At 39.2% G+C, this 23,026-nt stretch overlaps 1 protein-coding gene across 4 annotated transcripts in view; it reads left to right on the top strand.

Moving 5' to 3' along the window:
* CARMIL1 (capping protein regulator and myosin 1 linker 1) overlaps positions 1–23,026 on the top strand; it is a 199,467-nt gene that overhangs the window by 120,411 nt on the left and 56,030 nt on the right. For all 4 annotated transcript variants that reach the window (XM_063326384.1, XM_063326385.1, XM_063326386.1 and 1 more), the window contains exons 17-24: positions 150–219; positions 4,562–4,643; positions 5,962–6,061; positions 6,149–6,203; positions 11,762–11,934; positions 14,228–14,296; positions 18,735–18,828; positions 21,096–21,194. In XM_063326384.1, the coding sequence (XP_063182454.1) occupies positions 150–219; positions 4,562–4,643; positions 5,962–6,061; positions 6,149–6,203; positions 11,762–11,934; positions 14,228–14,296; positions 18,735–18,828; positions 21,096–21,194 (742 nt within the window). The remainder of the gene's footprint in view (positions 1–149; positions 220–4,561; positions 4,644–5,961; positions 6,062–6,148; positions 6,204–11,761; positions 11,935–14,227; positions 14,297–18,734; positions 18,829–21,095; positions 21,195–23,026) is intronic.

Raw genomic sequence — 23,026 nt, 5'->3', positions numbered from 1 at the left:
AGAAATAACTGCTCAGCTGGTGTGTTTTTGATTTGAAATGGTTCTTTACATTATAGGTGTATTAACCTGTGATTGCTTAGATGATGATGATGTATAGCTGCCTTTTTTTTTTTTTTTTTTTAAATGGTTCTAAAATTGATCTTTTTCAGAGCGCTTTTATTAGGCCTGGCTTGCAATCACAATCTGAAGGAGGTGTCTTTAGATCTCAGTAGCTGTGAGGTAAGGAATATTTATCAGGATGTGTTCAAAACATGCAATGATGTGGAATGAGCGTTCCCATGAAATCCACTGAGCGAGATGTTCTTTGTCTGTAGTCAAAAGCTGTGGGAAAGGTAGAACTCAGAGAAGGAGTTGTGGTAAACATCAGCTGCGGTGTGTTACAGCATCATCCGAAGTAATGAGCACAGAGGTTCAAAGCATTTGCAGCACCTGATTGGCAAAACCCTCCTTGCAGTGTAGCTGCTCTAGATTCTGAGCCAGCGCGCTGTTTGCTGCTTGGCGTCTTCTGCTCTCTGGTGCTGGGATTGTACAGGACCCTACAGCAGGTCTTTCGGAGCTGCCCAAATTTGAATGGGTCGCAGGAAGCTGCATGCCCTGAAGGCATGTCTGCGGTTGGATTGTCTTCCTTCAAAACCAGAGACGTGCTTCCTCTTCTGCAGGTTTGCATTTTAACCTTGGGAGAAATTCTGCTTTCCTAATCAATTCATCAATTCGGGCCAATAGGGAACTTTGGTTAAAGTTGACTGAGGCATGCCATTAACTTAAGAGGCACTCTGCAAATGGCTTTAAATATCTCAAGAATAAATAAAAAACAATTGTGTCAGCTTGATATGCTTTATCTTGTTCCCTCTTGTTTCTTCTCTGTGCTTTGCTGTGCACTTTGTTTCTCAGGATTGTCCACACTCTTGCAGGATGATACCTGCGTGGCTGCAACCTACGACAAAAGATCAGCCAAGACCCTGGGGAGCCAGTGAGGCAAAGTTACACAGAGAATAGTGTGGACTTTTGCCAAAAGCACCACAAACCAGCTTTGGCTCAGGCCTTCTGTAACTGAGCAGCCACCCTTTTTAAGCTGCAAAGAAAGCCTCTCACTGGTTAGGCAGCTCTTTCCAAGTTCATCACCTGAGTATTAAGTGTTCTGGAAGTGCCTTTCAAACGCAATGGTTTGCCCTTAAGTAGAAAACATGCAATTTGATGAACATGTTGAGGTGCAGTAATCCTTGCCTTAGGTTCACAGTGGTCGATTGCTTTTGGAATGTGCACAGATTCACTTATGAAGGAAAAACCAGATCATCGTGAATGCATTTCATAGTTTGTTTTGATATTTTATACTTTTTAAAAAAATTGTATTTCTTTGAAGAGCATTACATGTAAATTCCAAATAGAAAAGCTTTCAAGTCAAGTACACATGCTTCTGACTTCGGAGTAGAGAGATCAGACGGATGATAATTTTTCTTTCAGAGGGAGGAAGGAAAAGGGAGGAGTAATTAAAGTAACAAAAATGAAGTCCTGTAATCATAACCTTAAAAGAATAAATCAATAAAACACGAACGTAAGTAATGAGAGTATAAATTAGCATGTAAGTCAACCAGGGCTGACAGGAGTGACAACTTTAAATCTTTCATGAAACAACGCCCAGGATGGGACATGGAGGAGCATTGGAGGGGTGATTAGCAGTATTGGGCACCAAAGCACAAGTGGTGATGGCTGACTCTCATGACAGAAAGGAAGGAATCATGCCCAACTCACGGTGTAGCGTTCCCATAGCTGGTCCCTCCAAATTGACAACACTTCCTTAGGTCCTTCCCCTAACATTTTTTCACCTCACTGAGCTTTATTCATTCTCATGTGCTTTGGAAAGAAGAAGTTATGCTTCCACCAGCAGGGGAGTTGATGTGCCAGGAGCTGGGAGTACTTTCAGTGGACCCAGCACTGCAGGGTCCTGCTCCACCTCTCCCTGGCCCTCTGTGAGCTGGGCAGGGTGATCTGCACCCAGAAATGAGCCGTGGGAAGCTTGGAGCCCTACTTCGACCTGCACTACTCCCAGTTCCTGCAAGCATACGATGTTAGGAGGCTACTAAGCTGATGCTTCAGCTTTGCCCTCCTCTTTCCTACATCAGGCGAGCTGTACTCAACTATGGAAGGATAAATCTCTCTGTTCCTTCCCTCTCCTACCACTTTTCATTTGCTCCCATAATTTTCTGGTGTATTAACTCCAAGCTTAATCATTTTATATTGCTTGTTTGTTTTTTTTATTATTTTTACTATGAAAATTACATTTTTATTTCTACCTGCTCAGCACTGATGTATCTCACTCTTTTCCCTTCTGCTTCCCTTAGCTTGGTCACTGTGTAAGTACCCTCCACGCTTTACCTTAATTGTTAAATCAGTAAGCAGCTTTGTTTGCCCTTCCCATATTGGTGCCTCACAGCTTCAAACACGCGTGGCATTTTTAATTGTTGAAGGGTTGTTCTTCATTTTCTGAATAGGAGCTTGTATTTGCAGTCTCAGAAGTATGTCATGTAGGAGATGTTGCAGAGATGGGGGTTTTTTTCAGTATCACAGTCCGAATAGCCCTCTCTGCTTTTTTTTTTCTCTCTCTATATATATTATTTTAATACACTCACAATAATTTTTATCCTAAAAATCAAGTTGTTATCATCACCCTCAGATTAAACAGATATCACCATTCCTGCACATGAAATGTTTGTGTATTTAAGATTTTGAATATAGTTATTGTCACAAGATTAAAAGCTGCTCCTGAAAAATTGTCCACTTCCACCCCCAAAGTATATATAGCATAAGGATACAGATTCTATTGTGAGTATAATTTTAGTGTATAGAACTTTTACCATACCAACAACCAGTCCAAGACCACATATTATCTGCCAGTTCCATAGATTCTGCAATAATAGATGTGACACTGTGTAAAATACTTGTCTTGTGGTGGGCCATGTTGAGGGAGCAGCACAGAGCAAAACTGAATGATTTAGGCATTCATACAGCAAATACTAAAAATGCTTTTACAAAAATAAAGTTGAGTTAAAATTGCACCACTTCTGGCCCAAATACAGACTTTAATCTGACCACTTCTTGAGAGGATAGGGTGAAGGATAGGTAGGCTTTGTTTTACGCAGGAGAGGAAAGGTGCCTTACGTTCTGTCTCTCGTACACTTCCAGACGTGACTTACGATTTAGATGTTGTCTTTCACCACCCCTGTTCTTTAAATGCTCAGGCCAAGTTGTCGAGCTGCTTGTTAACCAATCACATATCTCAAACTTTCTAAAAAGTGCCAAAGCAAGTCTTTATTGGAAAATATTTCTGAAGGCATTTGTGGTTCCTTAATTATAGCATGGTTAAAAGAGACTATTCATAGAAACATCAGCAGGTTCATTCAGGATATTTAGCCAAGTAAGCTGACTAAGTAAAATATTGCTCATTTTTTATGCACAAGAGGTGAAAAGGCTATTTCATGTTTGAAAAAGCTTTCCCTTTTTTTAAAGCAAGGAAAGTGAAAACAGAAAATGCAAAAATAGAATTTTTGTAGAACTTTTCCCCTCTTCTACTTAAGTTGTTTTCTGGGGGATGTTTGTGAAGTGAAATGCACCTTACATAGTTTGTGTAGCTGCAAGAAATAAGAAAATGCTTTTGCTTCATTGGAAAAAAATATGTTGCGTTGTTTAATTCAGTAGCATTAGTAAATAAGTGTGTAAGTTTTTAATAAGTTTGATTCTTAATGTTGATGTTTTCTCCAAGGCCATTTTATTGTTTTTTCATTAAATCCTGACATTTCTTTTATATTAACTTAATATTTCAGATTAATAATATCATAATTGATACTTGCCAGCTAGGCATTTTTGTTATTGTTGTTTTTCTCTTTTATGCCTATTTTTAAATTAAGAATAAGGTAAATTACTGATTTCTCTTGTTTATGGTCTTCTGTGGCTATTTTACAGCTGGATTATTTAAATTTTCTTTTCAGTGACAGGGAAACATAATTTCATTGGTTTTTTTGGTTTGTTTTGTTTTTAATTTATTTATTTGCTACTCATCTTTGATCTGGGCATCCTAGCATTTTGCTAAGAGCTGAAAGTTGATGCTCACTATAAGCCTTGACTGTAGCGGAATCCAAGAGTGACAACATACTTATAGGCTGGGCTAAGTTTGGGTTTTTTTCCTTTCACTGGATGTTGGAAATGTCCTGGCCCTTTCACGTAGAAAACCTGCACCAGAGTCCTGCAGTCACTGCCTGGCACAAGTGCTAAAGGATTCACTGTGTCTGCACCATTTAAATCTTTCCCTGATTTAGCTCCTGAGCGGTAGTTTTAAAAGAGAGGGCAGAGAGTCCCTTTTCTCACTTATATGCAAATAGTGAGAGGGGAGGATGAGAATAGTAAGAATGTGCGCATAGGCTGTCATATTGATGTGCGTAACTTCTTCTGTTGCTGCTGTTGTTGCTGCTGGTAGTGCCTTCTGTATTCAAAAAGCTCCTACCACTGTTTTCTGTGTGATCTTGAAACCATAACTAGTTTGCAAAAATGGATGATGTTTTGTCTCTAGTTAAGATCGGGAGGTGCACAAGTCTTGGAAGGATGCATAGCAGAAATACACAATATCACCAGCCTAGATATTTCAGACAATGGTAAGTACACAGAACAGGAACGGAGGGTCGTGCGAGTCCAGAATCTGAGAAACACTTTTTCTTTCAGCTCACAGTATAATCAAGGATGGTCACTCTCACTTTATGATTATTGGCCATATTGGTTATGGGAATGTCTCAGACCAAGAACTCTTACTTCTTTAAAGTATATAAGAAATGTTTATAGACTAACTGTAGCCTCAGAAGTTTGTGTCGTTTGAGACAAATGTAACACAGCAGAATAAATTGATGGTAGTAAGCGTCATATTAGGTCTAGAGGAAAGTGGGTTAAAGTACAAGGAGATGAGAAGCTAAATGACAAAAGTGTAGTGAAAGAAGAAAGGGAAAGTCTATAGATACAGAATGAAGCTGAGGTTGTGATACTGAAGAGCAAGAGAGGGAAACTGGGAGCAAACAGTTAACCAGCGTCAGGTCAGAGAAGGCCTGTTTGAGTCTTTGGAAAAGTCTTGGACTATTCCTGCTTTGGAGACTTTCTGCGTCCTAGCTGGGAATACTGGCTGGCTTCTCATCTCGCAAACTCAAATTGTAGACGTACGGAATGGAAGAATTCACCTGCTGTGTTTGCCCCTCTGACAGCCAAATGTGGAAGGATTTCAGAAAGAGATTCCCAGTACAGTTGAATGCCCAAGAAAGGTGGGATGCATTGGCAAGTGGAAAGCTTTGGGAGCTCCTGACTCAGCCCAATTATGTAAACTGATTGTTATAAATATTTGACATCTAAATTATCCTGGGGATCTGGATCCTAAGTCATTGCAATCTTCAAATACATCACTAGCTTGGGGACACAATACTACAGCAAATTATTTTTCTTATTCAGAAGTAGAATAAAATTTGTCTTGTTTTTCAGGTCATTTTATTCGTAGCCTGTTATGTTAGCCTTTTTGCACTTGAAGGCTTTGAGACCTTGTTGGTACACAGCTCTACTAAGACTAAATAGCAATTAGCGTGGTCTCAAAATTCTCAAAGGAACTTTAAACTCTGCCTGACACTGCGAGGAACTACCCTTGGGTAGTTGGACTACAGATAAGGGACTACGTTTGTCTTCTGTGTTTCTGAGAGGTGCCTTCAATGACTTATTAGGATGGAGATTTAAAGAGCTCATTTTAGAGAAAGCATTTATTCTCATAGAAAAGCAGGCAAAAAAAAAAAGAGAGAAAAAGATTTAAAAACAGAAGAATGGAAACTTTTTTAGAACTCTTGGAAATTAGTAAACTGATATACTAATTTGAATAGATTGGACCCTGTCTGGGTCTTTTGTGAAAATGTGTTTTAATTCTTAATCTAATCTGATTCTTTACAGGCCTAGAATCTGACCTCTCAACCCTTGTAGTCTGGCTTAGTAAAAACCGATCGATAAGACACTTGGCATTAGGCAAAAACTTTAACAACATGAAATCCAAGTAAGGCTTTTCTTTCTTTTAAATAACAAGAGAATGGATGAGGAGAAGCTGCTGATTTCATCGTCTTCCTAACTTTTCTTCCCTCAGAAATCTCACTCCAGTACTTGATAATTTAGTTCAGATGATTCAAGACGAGGATTCAGTGAGTATCTTTCTGACTACTATCATCATGTGTATTTGTACCCTCACAGTCTATTTCGGATAATTTTCTTCACTGTGTTAATTTGCTGTATAAGATTTGATCATGATCCTGCACAGGTACATCCAACTTTTGTGGTTTACGATTTTTCAAAAAGTAATTTGGATTATGTGTAGCATGTAGGCAAATGTTTCTTAGGGTAGTTTTAGGATCTGTGCTTGTTGAAAAAAATGTTGATTCTAAATAATTGGATGTGCTTAACCTAGTTGCTTTAGGCCTAAACTACGCAGCCCTGAAGGCACAAGTTTCCAAAATCTCTGTATCCTGACAGGAGATTACAATGGTAGTGTTCTCTGGATGGTGGTACTCCTTCAATAACAGATTTTTGTATTTTTCCTTTTTTTTAATTAATAGAATGCACTATTTCCTGATAGCTGTTCTTGGGTATTTGCATTTTTTTTGCTTGACAAAATGCAAAGTCACTGCAGTGATCTCCCAGAACTCCTTTCTCCTTCAAAAGATGCAGATAAACTGTTCACTGTGCTGTTCTTTACTTCTCCTAGTACAATAATCACAGGAGTAATTTCATAAAACCCTTTCAGTGTCCCTTGCTGGAATCCTTGCCCACTTCCTTCATTTCTACCTTCTCTCCTGATTCTGAAAGACTTCTGTGGTTGGGTTCGTGTTCTTGCCTTACTTGGTGTCCTGATTTTGTCTATAAGGGAATCTCAAGATGCTCATGCTTGTCAATCTTTATTCATCTAGTCTTAGTTCGTTCTTTCTTCTTCATTCCCTGTACAAGTAACGAGCAAGCTCGGCTTTCCTTATTCTCCAGGAATAGCAGGCTGTAGACTTCAGTAGTCTAAATACCTGCTATTCCTGTTGTCTTCATTGTCTCACCTCTAAGTTCATGGTCTCCACACTTACTGCTTTCTTATTTTCTCCTCCTATCTGTGTCTGTCCCATCACCCTGCAATTCGGTGGAGCAGTTTTTACCAGTGTTTCCGATATCTCCTTCCATACAAGGTCATTAGACTCATATTCTACGTTCATCTTTTCTTACTGCTTAGTTGCATTTGAAGTGATTTGTTAAACTAGTCCTCTCTCTTCTCTGTGTCCTATTTGGGTTAGTGATACTGTTTTTTTCTTGATTCTTTGCCCTCATCCTCACTTTATTCTTTAAAACATGGGATGTCAGTGTGACACGGTGAAGTGCTGTGTATGGATACCTGAGCTGATAATTGAGCTAGCACCTGTAATGAAAGCAGTAAGTCCTTGTTTGCACTAGTCAGATGGAGCATCGTGCCAAGTGTATTGGTAGATCTCTGTACTACTACTTATACCAAACTAGCCTTTTCTTTTTCTGGTGTGTGACCACCTCCTTCTACTCTCTAAAGGGAATGGTGCAGGGCTGTCGTCTTCTCTCCTTTTCCTGTTGATACTGTTCTGAGGGGTGGTATCATTTAGTTCGATAGCACCTGCTTCTTCTGTTTGGACATTTGCCTGTGTCCTGCCCTGTATGTCATGCTTAATTTTTCACAGCTATCCTGAATACTGTTATGTCAAGCCAGATTAATCACAACCAAATGTAATTTAGTATGTTTTTTCCCAATTTCCTTCATCCCTTTGCTCTGTTGCAGGCGAACGTTTCTCCCCACTCAGACCGTATCCTAAAACACCTCTTCAACACACTCTATGCATCCTTTCTATATCCAAACCATCTTCTCAAAGACGCTGTTGGGTTTTTTTTTCTATTTATATGACTGTCGTGTTCATATTGTCTATTTGCAGGGACAAAAATTCCAACTTTCACCTTATTGTCTCTATTAAGTGTTACAGCCTTCTGTTTATCTTTCCTGGCTTCTGTTTTTGAAGCTTCCAGATGCAGAAAATGTAGCTGCTAATTTTTGGATATATCATTCTCACAGATCTCCCTCCTGTGCATCATCAGCCTCAACTTCTCATGCTCATTTTCTTTTCAGCCCCTAGGCAATGTCAGCCATCGTTCCACTTTCTGCCTTTGCCACAGTCCAGTGGTCAGATGTGTTCCTGTAGTTCTTACTCACTGTGTCTTTCCTGAGCTAACCTACAGAACACACTCTGTAGTCTCATCCTGTTTTCAAACAGTGTTACAGTCAAGTAATCCACCAAAAGGTTATTTTATTTAGGTACTTAAAATAACTGTCTCTCCTTCATGTCGTGCGTTAACCTTTGGGATACAGCATGTGATCCTGTTGGTGTTAACCTGTCTCTTCCCTCCCCATGTTCTTTTCCCTGTTAATCCTCTTCAGAGAAGGAATCTTGTTTGTTTCTGTTTCATTGGGTGCTAAAATCAATTTGAAGCATCTCCGAGCAGCTAAAGACTTGAGGACGTAGACTTTGTAGCACCGTGGGAAAAGCATGTGTTGCAGACAGCTGGATGGTCCTCACTCTACCTTGAAGACAGTACAATGCTTAGAGCATTATTTTAAGGTTCTAGTTATTTTGGTTTGGTTTTGAATCCTAAACGGGGTAGTCCCTGTTCTGCCATTACTATGCATTTGCTGCCACAGGACATTAAAAATAAGGGTGGAATTGGAGAGACCAGGGTATGATGGTGCCCAGAGTGAACGTCGTGGTCAGTGTTGCCTGCAGGCTGGTGCTTTCTTGGGGGCATCCATTATCTGCATGGAAAGCTGAAGCAGGAGGCTTTAATCTAAAAATGTCATCTGCCAAATGCTTCTTTGTGTATTTATGCACACTTTAAATAGATCTGTTGCTGTGTTAATATGAGTCATGAGTAAAATGATTTAAACAATCAATAGCTTGGGTTTCTGTCTGTAAAAATACAGCTAGATGTAAATGTAATTCTACACAGTTTAAAAGCAGTAGTAGTAACCTAAACATCAAAATTTCCAGGTGTTTAATATAAACAAGAATGTACTATTTAGATTTGGGTTTTTGGTTTGTTTTTTTCTCTTTTTAAGTAGATGCTGTACTGTGCAGGCTATAATAATGTATCATTATTACTATTGCAGGAAGTGTCTGAAGGTGTATGCTTACTGTGCCGTTTCTTTTCTTCTTGCAAAAATAGATGTTACGCTGCAGGTGCAGTGTACCATTACTCAGAGCGGTAGTCAGTCCTGCATATGTGCAGAGAATTACTACAGCACTGAATAGCTTTAGTCCTTAGTTCAGTGTTTGTTGCAGAATTGGCCTTTCGAGGGCTTTTACAGCATTTTTGTTCGTAGTAGAACCAATTTAGCTTGATTTAATTCTTAAATGTCTTCCAGCAGGTGTATGACAAAAATCAATGGATACAATCCTACGATTTCTAATTCTGTTTTTTACTTTAAGAATTCCTCTTCCTCAATAAGATTGTGTTAAGACATCTTCACTGTATTGGCAAAGTACCTGTTTTCTGCAGCAGGGACACTGAGCACTTGTCAGACTTGTGTTTTCTCAATATCCAGCTAAAACCATTAAGTTGTTAAAAGAAGTAAATGTTTGTAGACTATGTAGAGTATTGCCCTGTTTGTGGGGGATATGGTTTTGGTGGGATTTTTTTTTTCTGTTTGTTGTTGTTTGGTTGGGTTTTTTTTAATATAATAGTCAGATAATTTCATGAATATTTAGCAGCCTGTACATTTAATCCCACAGATTTACATCCTAATTGTAGTTTGCATTCAGGGCACCAAGTGAGTCCAGAGGTTTTTGCTTCTTGCTCATTGAGTAAATGCTAAGGGTGGCTGTGCAAGAAACCAGCAGTTCATCTGCTTCAAAGACAGTGCTAATACAGCAGGTGCTTTACTGCGCTGTATGCATATTTCTTATGTGGTAGTAATGATGTATAGGTGCCAGTCCTTGCAGAACACAGTGCAGAAGCGTCGTCAGTCATAAACTGTTTTGTCAAGAGTATTGGAATGCAAAAGGTGAGAAATCCTTTCCTGGGAGGACATTTGAGGTTTAGAAAAACTGGTATGTGGGAGGGAGCACTTCCAGCTAAGTTACTTGAATGGCCCTTTCTAAAGTGACACATGAGAAACAGAAGAAATTTCACTTTCACAAGCTTATTGGCGATTTCTGCCCAAGTGCTGCGCGACACTGCCCTTCTGTGAATCTGTTGCAGCAAGTCATCTCATCTCAGACTTGTGCCAAGAGCTCTAAATGACATTCTAATGCAATGCTAATATTCTTTAGGGTACATAACGTAATAAAATGGGGAAACACAAATTAGGGGCATTAACATAGTAATTTAATAACTTCAGTTTAAAATAAAACCAGCATGTTGCTTGTGTTACTGTTAGACTTTTTAATTATAAACCTGCTGTGCCTCCAAATTTTTATGCATTTCCTCTTTTACAAGTGCATTTCTTATTGTTGCAAGCTTTTTGGTTATCAGTGAGTGTAATTCAGTGGTGTCTGGAGGCTAGAGTCCCAATGTATAGTAGGTACCATGCAAGCATCTTGGACCCTGGAAGGTGTGCACAGTTCACTTGGTTTATTTATATTAATCTAACCTTTAGGCATCTAATGTAGGTGCCATGATTCATCCTTATGAGATGTTGTTTTTCCCATAATGGCAATTTGGAGATTTTATGGTCCTAGAATTCATCCTCTAATACATGTCTAAGCGGGTGTATAATGGCGCTCTGTATGAAGTCACACTTGAGCAAGGGAAATGTTTTGTGGAGTACTCATGCATCAGGAAAGGCAAATGACAATTTTAGCAGCTGAAATACGTCTGCAAGGCATGGTGATGGATAGACTGTAGTTCTTGCTCCTGACATGGAGAGTTGGAGGGAATGCAGGCATTTTTAAAAGGATTTTCCTTAAGGTTTAGAGTGAGACTTGCAGGAGCCCTATAAAGTAGTTGCAGCTTAACATAGTATAGCAATCACAGGTGTCAGAACACCAGTGTGAATAATATCCATTGGCTTACTCATTTTAACAGATATCCTTCTTACTGTTTTTCATTTCAGACCTGCTTCAGTTTTCTGTCTCTTTCCTCCCAAATGTCCATGCCCTTAGTTGAAAGGACAGATACACAGCATCACGCCTAACTTTGAAGTAACAATAATAAAACAGTTTAAAAGAATTGCTTTTGTTTTAACAATGTCTCAGATCCTAATTTGCCCTTGGATAAAGCTCTCAGTCTGAGGGAGAGGAGGGGAGTACTAGATATTTTTATTTCTCACTGACAGGGAAGCATGCTGGTTAAGCAAGACCCACTGAATACTAGAGTTTGTCTTGCAAAGTTGGTTGTTGCTATTTTGCCTCTTTTCAGATTCCCGCTGTGTTCTGTACTTAATAGAACACAGGAAACTGGAGGCACTGTCACTTAAAAGTGGTTTTATTCAGGGTGTTGCAACTTTATCTCTGTGTGTGCGTGTGTGTGACACCTGTGCTGTAAGTCGTTGGCTCCCAATTTGTCGTGTGATCTGCAGCAAACACAGAAATAACCCTTTGATGATGCTTACTGCTGTCTCCAAGAGTTTGGAGAACTTTTTTCTTTTGGTTGATGTTTGAGGAATGAGTGCATTGTCAGTTGCTGTTATCAGTGCCCGTTCTGTGCTCCACAGCCTCTGCAGTCGTTGTCCCTCGCAGATTCCAAGCTGAAGACTGAGGTTACGATCATTATTAATGCCTTGGGCAGCAATACTTCTCTTACAAAGGTGGATATTAGTGGAAATGCCATGGGAGATATGGGAGCAAAGATGCTGGCAAAAGCCCTGCAGATAAACACCAAACTCAGGTAAGGGAAACGTATTTGCAGTAAAAGATAGAATGGCTTAATAATCCTGAAGCTATTGGCTTATTCTCAAGCTGTTTCTTTTCAGAACCCTTTGAGGTACAGCCGCTTTATTTGGAAAGATTCTCATCCTTTTTTCTTTAAAAAAATATATAAAAAAACAAACAAGAGAAGCAAATTGTCTCTGCAAAAACATTTCCATAACAAACTGGAGAAAATTAAATTTTCTAAATTTGAACAGAAAGGCCTCTTGTTGGAATAAGAGAGCTCTAAATTTCCTAGAATCATAGAAAAAAAAAAAAACCAACCAAAACCACTTTGTTATAGAGCTCTGGATGTCATCTAATCCAATGTCCTTCTCAAAGCAGGGCCAACTTTAAAGCTATCCAAAGTTTCTCAGGGCCTTGTCCAGGCAGGTTTTGAAGATCTCCGAGTACAGGGATTCCACAGGGTCTCTGTGAACCCTGTTCCAGTGCTTAGCCACTCTCTTCTGTTTTGCTCTCTTTTTTCTACTGAAGGCCTTCCCAGTTGGAAACTGAAGTAAATTATTCTTTGTCTTCTGGAGTAATCAGTTTGTAGGAGAACTAAGAGTGTGTGGAACTCAGATGGGTAGCAGCATGGACCTTCCCTCCTTCCCCTCTCCCCTGCCTACAGTGCTGATGAACCTTGGCATCTCTTCTCTGTAACTTCATCCGCCCAACAGCTTTTCTGCTTTTTAGCACGTCTGGCACTGATGACTTGAGAGTATCACTTTTTTTTCTATCCAGCATGTGATTAGCAAACAGTAAAACCTTCAATCAGCATGAATCTGGATGGGGACCTCTAAATATGTCACCATCATCAGGAAAGCTAATCTACACTCCTCCTCTTGTCAGACTGTCCACATGAACCTTCCTCGGTGTATTGTCTATGTGAAGAGACCACTTTGTGTTTGGTCTCCAAGCATTTGTTCCCTGGGGGATAAGAAATTCCCCAGAACAGTCCTGGCTATTTTGTTCAGAAGGAGGGATCCTGGTCTTTGCGTTGCTATGCCCAAACTAAATATTGAAAATGTCAGGAAAACACTGGAGAGGTGGCTTTGGTTTATGGGATGTATTAACCTGAAATGGCCACAGTACCTGAAGAAATAAAGCCTTGATGGCTTTCGGGCTGGCAGACTGAAATGTTCCACAATACACTGAATGTCACAGTTGACATAATGTCATCACAGTCTGTGGTGTGATTACAAACTGAATAATGCAATGGTAACTGGCTCCGCTTAAAATGTTATAAAATAACATCCAGGTAGAAATATAAACACGCTTTCCAATGACAAAAATATCCAAGATTTGACCTTAAGCATATCTGGGGATCTTTGCAGAGTGGATGGAGAATCTCTCTTCCTCTCTTCCTTACCTCCATCTTTCCATCTAAAAAACAAAGGGATAATTCTGCAACAGCAGAATGGTGTCAAAAACTGTGAAACCCTTCCATCTATCTCTTTTTTTTTTTTTTTTTTTCTTTAGCAGCAGAAATCTTTGTTTGGTTTTGTGCCTTTTTTTTAAGAAGAGCTATAACTAGTGCTCTTGCACAAGCAAGATTTATCCGCTTGACTGTCTCTTCTGACTACTAATGAGATCTTTGAGCACGTGTTCGCAAATTGCCAAGCAGTCTGCTTGAGTGGTCTAAATTGGGGGAGGAGGGGGAAGGCTTGATCACTCTTATCACTATTGTGTATTCAAAAGAGCTGCAATTTATGCACCTAACCTAATGACTTATACTGGCAGCCACGTATGCTGCATGTGGAATCATAGGCTCTGTGTAATGAGCTAGTATAGGATTGAATATACAATAGCCTGCAAATTTTGACTACCAATTTTTTAAATACCTTTTTCTATTACTGTAGCCATATAGCCTATGTAGAACAGAGATTGTTCACGTACTACAATTTTCTTGTTTTTCAGTGTGGGCTTGCAAAGCAGACATTTGAACTTTATTTTTGATGCTGTTCCTGGAAAAAGCTGGAATTTTATCTCCAATTCTTTCTATAAACTGTATTTTATAAAAGTTATGGTTTTATGTTAATGATGGAAAATATAGTACAGAGTCCCCATTAAAGAAAGGGAAACTGAATTTTGTAGTATCTTTGTCCCTAACTTTAGCACATAACTAAAGACAGTTTTTAAAATGTTGCCTTCCCCTATACAATTTTGAATATACAGCGCTGTGTTATTTCAATACGCAGTTTCAATATAGATTTATTTGGTGGTTCTTGTTTAACTTTTTTTTTTTCTTTCCTCTCCCTCCCATCTCTCAGAACTGTAATATGGGACAAGAATAACATCACTGCGCAGGGCTTCCAGGACATAGCTGTGGCACTGGAAAAGTAAGTTCTCAAGCAACTGGAGGACTGATGAATAGGCCAAGGACTTAGATCCTGCACGATCAGAGCAGCTGCAGTTCTCACCGCAGTCAATATGAACTGAAGATGCTGAGTGCTCTCAATTTTAAGCATCAGGGTGTTTAATCTAAAGGAAAATGTATGAGTTCCCATCCGTCAAAAGGATGAGCAAAGGCTCTGTGGCTCTTTCATCCATACTCTGCTATCAGCATTAAGGCCATTGAGTTCCGCTGTTAGCATTAAAATTCTGATTTTGAGAATATTTTCCCTTTTCTTCATTCTCTCGTGTTGATAGCATGCAGAAATTCTATTCTAGTCAGTGAATGAAGCTGTGTATAATAACAGAAAATTACTGAAGCATGCCTTTGTAGTCTGACTTTTTTTTTCTTTCCCCCAGCAAGTTGAAACCAATAGTGATGATCTCAGGAACTGCAGTTTATTGTAATCGCTATGGTCTGGGTCATTTTGCTTCCCTGAGCTTACTCACAGTTGCAGCCCTTACCAGTGATAGATGCTAAATGACTCTCATCTCTCTCCATCACATTTCTTTATATGTTATTATTACTTTTCTTAAGAGGGAAGAATTACAGATTTAAATTAAGAAGCAGTTGCAGTTGTTTCACGTCATTAAATCCCTCAGACAGGAACAAAGTCTCTTTTTAGAAGGTGAAGGTAACATACAATTGCTAGTTCCTAGACAAGATGTCTTGCAAAACTGTATAACTACTTAGGGGAGCATCTTAAACCTTGGAGGGGTCATGAGGCTGGAGTTTTTAAAGTTACTTGTTTTATGAAACTGTTGTAGTTTATATACTTGGATTCAAAATGAATTCAGTTGCACTGATGGGGGAAATTATATAAATGATGTATAATTAAGCAAATCATCTTGGAGTGATTCCACTGATAGCAGTGAATAATAATTTGCAAAGGTTATTTGTCAACTTGCAGACATTTCTCTTTTAGAGAGCAATAGCATGTACATTTACGGGAAAGTCCTGTAGAGAGGAAAATATGCTTGTTTTCTTGTTAGCATCAACTTTACTTTTCTGTATGAAGTGCTTGGATAAGTAAATAGAAAGGAGGGGGGAAATTCTAAGGCAAAAGCAAATCACCTTAAGTGGAAAAAAAAGAAACGCTACAGATAATTGTGTGACATTGCCCTTTGTTGAGGTGACATCTCGTTTATTTAGCTCGGAAGCTGAAGTCATTTTATGTCTCCTCTGACATTTTAAAATTTTTAAGGCCATTGGTAATATCACAAAATAAGCCACAAGCAACAAAGGTTTAAACTTGCAGGAGAGGGACTGTCAATACTGGCTGAAAACAATTAGCCTTCAAACAATGCATCTTGAAGACATATTGAGAACATCCTCCACCATATGTTTCGTAAAAATACATGAAGCTGTCAATATTCCGTAGGAAAGAATTGTTGTTCAAAATGGAATAAAATATACTGAAGATGCTGGGGGGTATGAGTGTTGCGTGTGTTGTTTTCATTTTGTTCTTAAGAAAAATAGCCATATACTAAACGACAAAAAAGAAGACAGCTAGGCTTTCATAGTAAGATGAGGAGGCTGAGGAGAATTGGGAGGGATTGTAACAGACTTTAAAACAGGCTGAAATAATGTGAAGATTGTTCTTTTCCCCTCCTCCCAGCTTTTCTTCATCTGTTTATAGTTGTGTGAAAATGTTGCTCCTGCAAGGGAATTCCAGAAGCATGGCTGCTGGAGGAGTTGCCCCAGGGGTGTCCCAGCCAGCTGATGTGAGATACTGAGCGGATCTTCTGTAGAGTCTGGTACAGGCGTCAGTTCAGGAGAGCACTTGAGAGCAGTGGGCATCCTGTTCAGCCTGGCTATTAAACAAGGAATTGTATCTCTGTAACTTTAATATGAACATAAGCGTATCCTTGTGTGCTTTGTCACCCAGAGCCCACGCTGTCATGGAACTGTACAGTATTGCCCCATATTAATTTCTAAAAGATATTTTTTCTGTATGGACTGACTGAAGAAATAGCTCAAGTTCTAAAATCTGATGGGAAATGCCGGGATTTGTTAGAGGGCTACAAATTCGTCTCTTAGCAGTGATTTGAAATTTGCATGTCCAAGCCTGCAAAACAGATGATCGTATTCCTGTTTTTAAAAAAACAGCCAGTAAAATCATTGGTTTGCAGCAGAGAGTGTATGTTGTGAATGGAGCAGAAGTTACTACAAGGTAAATAACGTGATGAAATGTAGGTCCATACTGTTGTCACACATGCTGTTTGTAGAAGGAGAGACAAGAGGTTTTTGAGACACGCTTGCCAGTCTCTCAGCACCTGTCTGAAATTTAACATCCTTTAAATATAGGTATTTTGCTGAGAGTATTAATGTTTTATGAAATTACTGGATTATTGAGTTGGTAGAGAAATGTACTGTCTTACAAAGGACAAGCGGACTGTTAGTAAAAAGAAGAATAGAGGAATATTTTAGACTTCAAAAGAAACAGAGAAAAATGAAGTGTGAAGATAAATATTGCTCTCATGATCAAAGTGGAAAAGCAAGCTTTAAATTCTTGATTTTTTGCCCATAAGAGCTGGTTAATTCTTAGATGAAAATAAAGTAGCATTCCAGTACAATGCTGTCTGTCTGGAAGGAAACCAAGTATGGAGCCGTCCTTAGGGTAGTGGTCTTCTAAAGTTCTGCCTCTGTGACTGTGCGTCCATGAAATCTCCTTGCCTTTCATTTCCCCCTCCTTCCTCTGTGTGTGTGAGAGAAGGTGCACTAAGCCTTTGGCTAAATTGAATTTAGCATATAATTACTAGCATGAGAGTTGGCAATTATAGATTTCAATGAATGGGATGTATTAAATGTCAAACAGCTGCAGAGATCCTTGGAAATCTACCTTTGTTTCTTTTTAACTAAATAAATACCCCACCTGCAAGGTAGCAGTCAGGCAATCAGCAAGTTCTGTAATTATTATGTCTTTGAACCTGGTATCTTTGACATTTAAAAATTTCCCTCATGCTGGTGGACAGCCAGTTATTTGCTGTTGAGTATTACATGAGGACGCATAACCGGGTCTATATAGTTTGTGCAGTTCTTTTGAAGGACAAGACAACTAGAAAGAAAAGTTAATTTTCTGGCAGTTGGACACTGTGGAAGGACAGGGACCTTGCTGACTCCATGCAAGTAACTAATTGCCTGCCACTGACAGCTATACATCACCACATTTACGTTGGGGAAGAAATACAGAAGTCTTACATTATCATTTAAGGTAAAAGCGTTGGTTAGTATCAATGAGGAATGAGTGTGTTTGGCAGTTCAAAAGACCTCTGTCCTTCAGAGAGTGATGTTTCATGTGGCTAAGCAACTGGTGGGAGAGGAGGTGAAAGAACCTTGGAGGTTCACAGTAGGTAAGGTGTCTGCTGTTGGAGTTTGTGCGTTTAGTGAGGGATGGGTCCATTCAGGTCAATGGAGTTGACTCAATTGAAATTGTCAACTTTAAAGGGCTCAAAAATAGAGGGTTCCAACCATATTTATGTAGCTCTGGATGGAACAGGAACAGACGGTCAGTGGGATGTTTGCAGACAGCTGAAAGAGGAGGAAGAGATGTTTGCAGAAAATTAAGGCTAATTGAAAATAGGAAGAATAATTTCCATTCCAGGTTTTAAGAACTTGCTCTTTTTGTTTTCATTTATGCAAATCTGAAGGTGTGTGGACATACCACTGCAGGTAGCATTTTAGGTTTAACTGTGTCATGCTAGCCAATTTATGTTCTCAAGAGTTTAGATACAATTTTGACTCAAGACCAAAAACCCTCTCTTTATTCTCATATCACAGCAGGTGGACAAATACACGGAAATATTTTGCAAACAAATAAGTACAATGCAGGGAGCAATTGTTTGCATAAAGCAATATGGAGATGCTACGCTTGTTTTGTCAGCTTTTATTAAAAATTCAGCAAGTGTCTTCAAATTGTTGTAGACACAAGAATTTATTAAATAGTAAATTTTCAAAACTCAGTCTCTTAGTCACTATCAATCTGTTACTGAATATTTCCATTTAGACTTAGATCTGATAGAATTACCAGCAGGCGCTGACACTCCCTGTTCTGTTTTGATATAGGAAAAAGTAATCCAACCTTGTGCCCAAAGGTGCAGAAGACAGCTAGGCCTTTAATTGACAGCCACTGGGTACTGGCCACTTAACTGCATTTTTTTGCTTTTCAAAATCTCCACCTCTATCTAGTGGCAAAGAAGGATTAGCAGCAAAAAGGAGCATGCGTGCCTCCAGTTAGTCCATTTACAAATGTGAAAAATACGTTCCTAGTACATTCCACAGACAAGCTAGATGCATCTTATTTCTCCCTTCTAGTTTATTCTTCATAAAAAGATACAGTAATTAGGTTAACTTTTACTATTAAAAAATCTTTTATTTTTCTTTAGGAATTATACTTTGAGATTCATGCCTATACCAATGAATGATGCTTCCCAAGCACTCAAAACAAACCCTGAGAAAACGGAAGAGGCGCTGCAAAAGGTACTGCATACACCATGAATGTATAGAAATAAAATCACCAAAAATAAAGTAATAATTTTAAGTGGCTGTGATTTCATGCTTGGTTGAGTAAGAATTCTAGGCTAGATTCATTGTTTGAGGACATATATGTGGTAATCAAGTGCTGCAAGAGCACGAAAGGCTTTTTATTCCAAAGAATGGTTGGAGGGAAGGGTGAAGGAATGCAACGGTGTAGTACCAAGAAGTCATAACTAAATAAGTGCAAGCTAGACCTTGCGTTGCTGTATGTATAACTATGAAAGCGAGAGTTAAAAATGGCACGTTTGTTACATATGTGCTTGTGCGTATTTCCATATGCGTAGAATTATTGGTACGCGTTTTTTATTTTGTCATAAAAAGTGCAGTCAGTGCTGTACAAGACAAAGGATGCTCTTTAATTTGGGGGGAGGATAAAAACATTTACTGCCTGTGTTTTATATTGTACGTATAAAATTCACACACTGTGTTGCCCTAAATAAACAGCTGCGGCAACGTGTTCTTTTGGATGAAGAGGTGTTAACGGGTATCTGTAGCTGTTCCACTTGCATGAGTTATGAAATTCCCAGCCGAGTTTTAATGTAGTAAATCTTGCAAGCTCCAAATGAGCCTCCCGCTCAATCAGAAAGCATACAGTTCACATCTCTTTAATGAGCAGTTTTTCCTTCAGCCAGGGTAAGGTTGTAAAAGCCTTATAAATAGTTCTTACAGATAACTGATTAAAAAGCAAGTGTCTGTGATCCTTATTAGTAAAGAAATTTTTAGTAAAGTGATTCTCACAGGGAAAAGTGCTGGTAGTTAGCGCCTTTTTCTTTGATGCATGAAAATGACCTTAATTCTGCTTTAAAAAATCTGAATCATGGGAGATAGACATATTTCTTATATTTTGTTTAATATAATTGTAGATGGGTTCATATCTAGAATGGTAAATGCATCTCTGAAAAAAATATCATGAAGCTTCTGGCCATAGGGATTTAAAGTCTGCGTGTTAATTAGGCATTATGTACAAACAGCATTTTCTTTTATTCATTTCAAACTTGCTAAGCCTGTTTGGCCCTGAGTTTGTTTTAATATGCGTGGTTCAGGCTTTCTTTACACAACATGAGGAAGTTCTCTCCAAAAAAAGGTAACAGTCTCGGGAGCAGTGCTGCGAATGCAGCTCATCCCGCAGGCAGGAGCGCCTGCCCGCGCAGACAAAGCTCTCATGCCCGGTGTAGGGACACCTGAACTGACTGACTGACGTCTCAGGAGGGTCCATAAGCTTCAGCACACCGCAGCTTGAGTACAGCGAGAGTGCTCCTGGCCCTGGTCCAGCACCAGATGGACGTAGTAGCCAGCCTCCTGAGCTCTGCTGTCTTTGCAGCACGCTTTACTTACAGCGTGGGCAAACTGGATAAACCCTGCGTTGCTGTGGAGCGTGGTCAGACTGCTCCCGTTCTTGCTGCTGATGCAGGTTTTGAGGTGATCTATTAGTCCCTATAGTCTCTGCCTCAACCTGCCGGCTGCCCTACCTGTCCTTTTCCCCTCTCTTCCTTTCACACCAGATCCATCAGCTTTGATGAACCTTAAACAGTTTACTAGTAGGGTTTTTTGACTTGTCTAAGTTTGATAGAGCCAGGTTAGGGGATTACCCTATGTTCCATTAAGCTGGCTGATGGTAGGTGTTTTCTGCTGGTGACAGTTGTGGTGCGCTGTGACCAGCAACTGTGGGTAGGAATCACTTGTCTTTGAAGAGCACTTACGTCCTGCTTAGCCTTAAGTAGTTTTTGAACTGAGTATCCTCTATCAGTTAGGCACTTTTATGTATTTTATCTTCTCTCCAGACCATCTTGCTATTTGAATCTGAGTCTTCACAGCGGGCCAAATGCATCTAAAAGAAATGAATCATCTATCTTGTGTCATCATGGTCTCTACAACAGCACTTTATGGATAGAGTCCCTTCAAATATTTCTCAAACCTGGATCTACTCCTTTGTCAGTGTAATTTACTAAATTGCTCAAAACAGAAGCCTAATTCAGAAAACACTGGCAAAAGCACAGTGTTTAATGATGTTTCACTAGTCCATGAGTGAATGAGTATTTGCCAATGTGATTATTAAGTGTTGAGACACACAGAATAAGGTTTGCAGATAACAAACAAATTCTTGGGCAGTTTTTCCTGTCAGTCCCCATTTCTGATACAACAGCAAAATTGAAAAGCAAATTACAATGGGAAGAGTTGAATCAGTTTCCTAATCTGGCTTTGTTTTTTAGATAGAAAACTACTTGCTTCGTAATCACGAGACCAGAAAATACCTGCAGGAGCAAGCGTACCGGCTGCAGCAAGGCATTGTCACTAGTACCACTCAGCAGGTGAGAACTTGTTCCTTACTGATACTTCTTGGTGTCTAAAATCTGCCTGGGGACAGAATTCTCTCGAATTCTCTCCAAATAGTTTAAAGCAAGATGTGCCTTGCGGGGTACTTCGTTTCACAAGAAACAATAATTATCAATGAAGATATTTTTGGATGGAAAAAAAGCTTTTGTGAGAAGGGAGGTCCTATGTATAGTAGTACTATGTAGAGAAAGACCTGAGCTATTTCTGAGTGAACTACTGTTGGAACCAGGACAGTTTCGTGCTCAGGAGTCTGACTTTTCAGCAGGCTCTCATCAGTGTGGCTAGCATCATCATGAGGCTGTACCAATTCTGGGCTCTTGAGTCAGTTCCAGTCTCTTTGCCTAGCACTGAGCAACCGTGTAAACATGCCCTTATATACCACCAGAGCAATAGCCTTAGAGAGTAAGTCATCATCTACCTTACACCTTCAGAACCGTGGGTTTCATGAGAAGGTTTGCTTAGAGGGAAGGAGCAAAGGAAAGTAGAAGTCTTCCATCCTCTTTATAGTCTGGTCAGCTGAAAAGGCTTTCTGTCTAACACAGCCCAAAATATTGCTTGAAGCTGGGAAACTTTTCTGTTTTGTCAACCTCTACCAGGTTTCCAAAATGCCATGTGTTGTTCTGTTTTTTTGTTTTGTTTTTTTTTTCCTTTCTCTTGGGTGGACTACAAGCATTTTCTGCTCTGATGCATTTCTTGTCAGTAGCCCTCAGGGCTGTTTTCAGCTCAAATACACCACTGAAGCAAGGTGGTGTAAGCAGAATAAAACTTGTTATGGCCTTTGTTTTAAATTTGCTTCCCTGTTTGTTTGCACGAGTAGCGTTCCAATGCAAATGGGAGACTCCAGCAAACAGGATAGAAATATCTGATTTGCTCTTCACCTGAGTCAATGAAATTCCTGTCTGTTCTCTGCATTATTTTTTTTGGTGAAACTCAATTCTAAGTGGCCTTTTTCTACCTGTGTTATTAAATTTAATGGGACAGTATTTTATTACTGGAACCTGAAATTATACTCTAACCTCGCGACAGAGAAAATGGTACCTGAAGATGTACTGGCACTAAAAACTGCAAAAGCAGCATCACTTTATTTTATTTTAGTAATTTATCCATTCCAATGCCACTTTTTTTTTCCCAAAGCTAATACGTATGAATTAAGTTTAGATCTTTTTATAGCTTGGTGGTTTTGGTTGTGCTTTTCTCCAACAACCACACGCACATCAGGTTTCAGTAAATGTAATTCATTGTTATTTTCAAAGTAGAGTAAAATTGTTCATTTCTATACTAAATCGTGTCCAATAAGGATGGATTTTAAAAAAACAGGTTTAAAAGAGAGCTAGAAAAGATTCTCTAGTTAGTATGGTGGAATTGCATTACTGTTCCCAGAGTGTATTTTTTTTCAGTCCAGATGTCCCAATGAGACTTTCCACTGTCTAATAATTAATTAGCTTTTTGTACTTATACAACAAAAAACACCCAAAACCCTTTGAAGAGGAAGAGTCATGTGGAGCAGGAAAGGAGCATGCTGTGAAATTATTTCAGTTCTCGTTGCTAATGATATAAGATGCTAGAACTCGACTTTATGTGATGATGACACGTGCACTCAGATGTTGCTTCAAAATGTCAAATAGCCAGTTCTAATGAACCCTATGTGGGCTGATAAAGACTTTTAACTATTATATCTCCCTGCCCCGTATAACTTAATCAAAACTGACTATATGTCAGGCATTCTTATTGGTTTGCAAGGATACAGATGTACCACCTGCCCTGTATTCGCAGCATGTTGAATGAATTGCATTGCAGATACAGATTA

The sequence above is a fragment of the Chroicocephalus ridibundus genome, chromosome 2, assembly GCF_963924245.1.
Source record: "Chroicocephalus ridibundus chromosome 2, bChrRid1.1, whole genome shotgun sequence".
Taxonomy (NCBI): Eukaryota; Metazoa; Chordata; class Aves; order Charadriiformes; family Laridae; genus Chroicocephalus; species Chroicocephalus ridibundus.
This window is presented reverse-complemented; position numbering and strand designations above follow the sequence as displayed.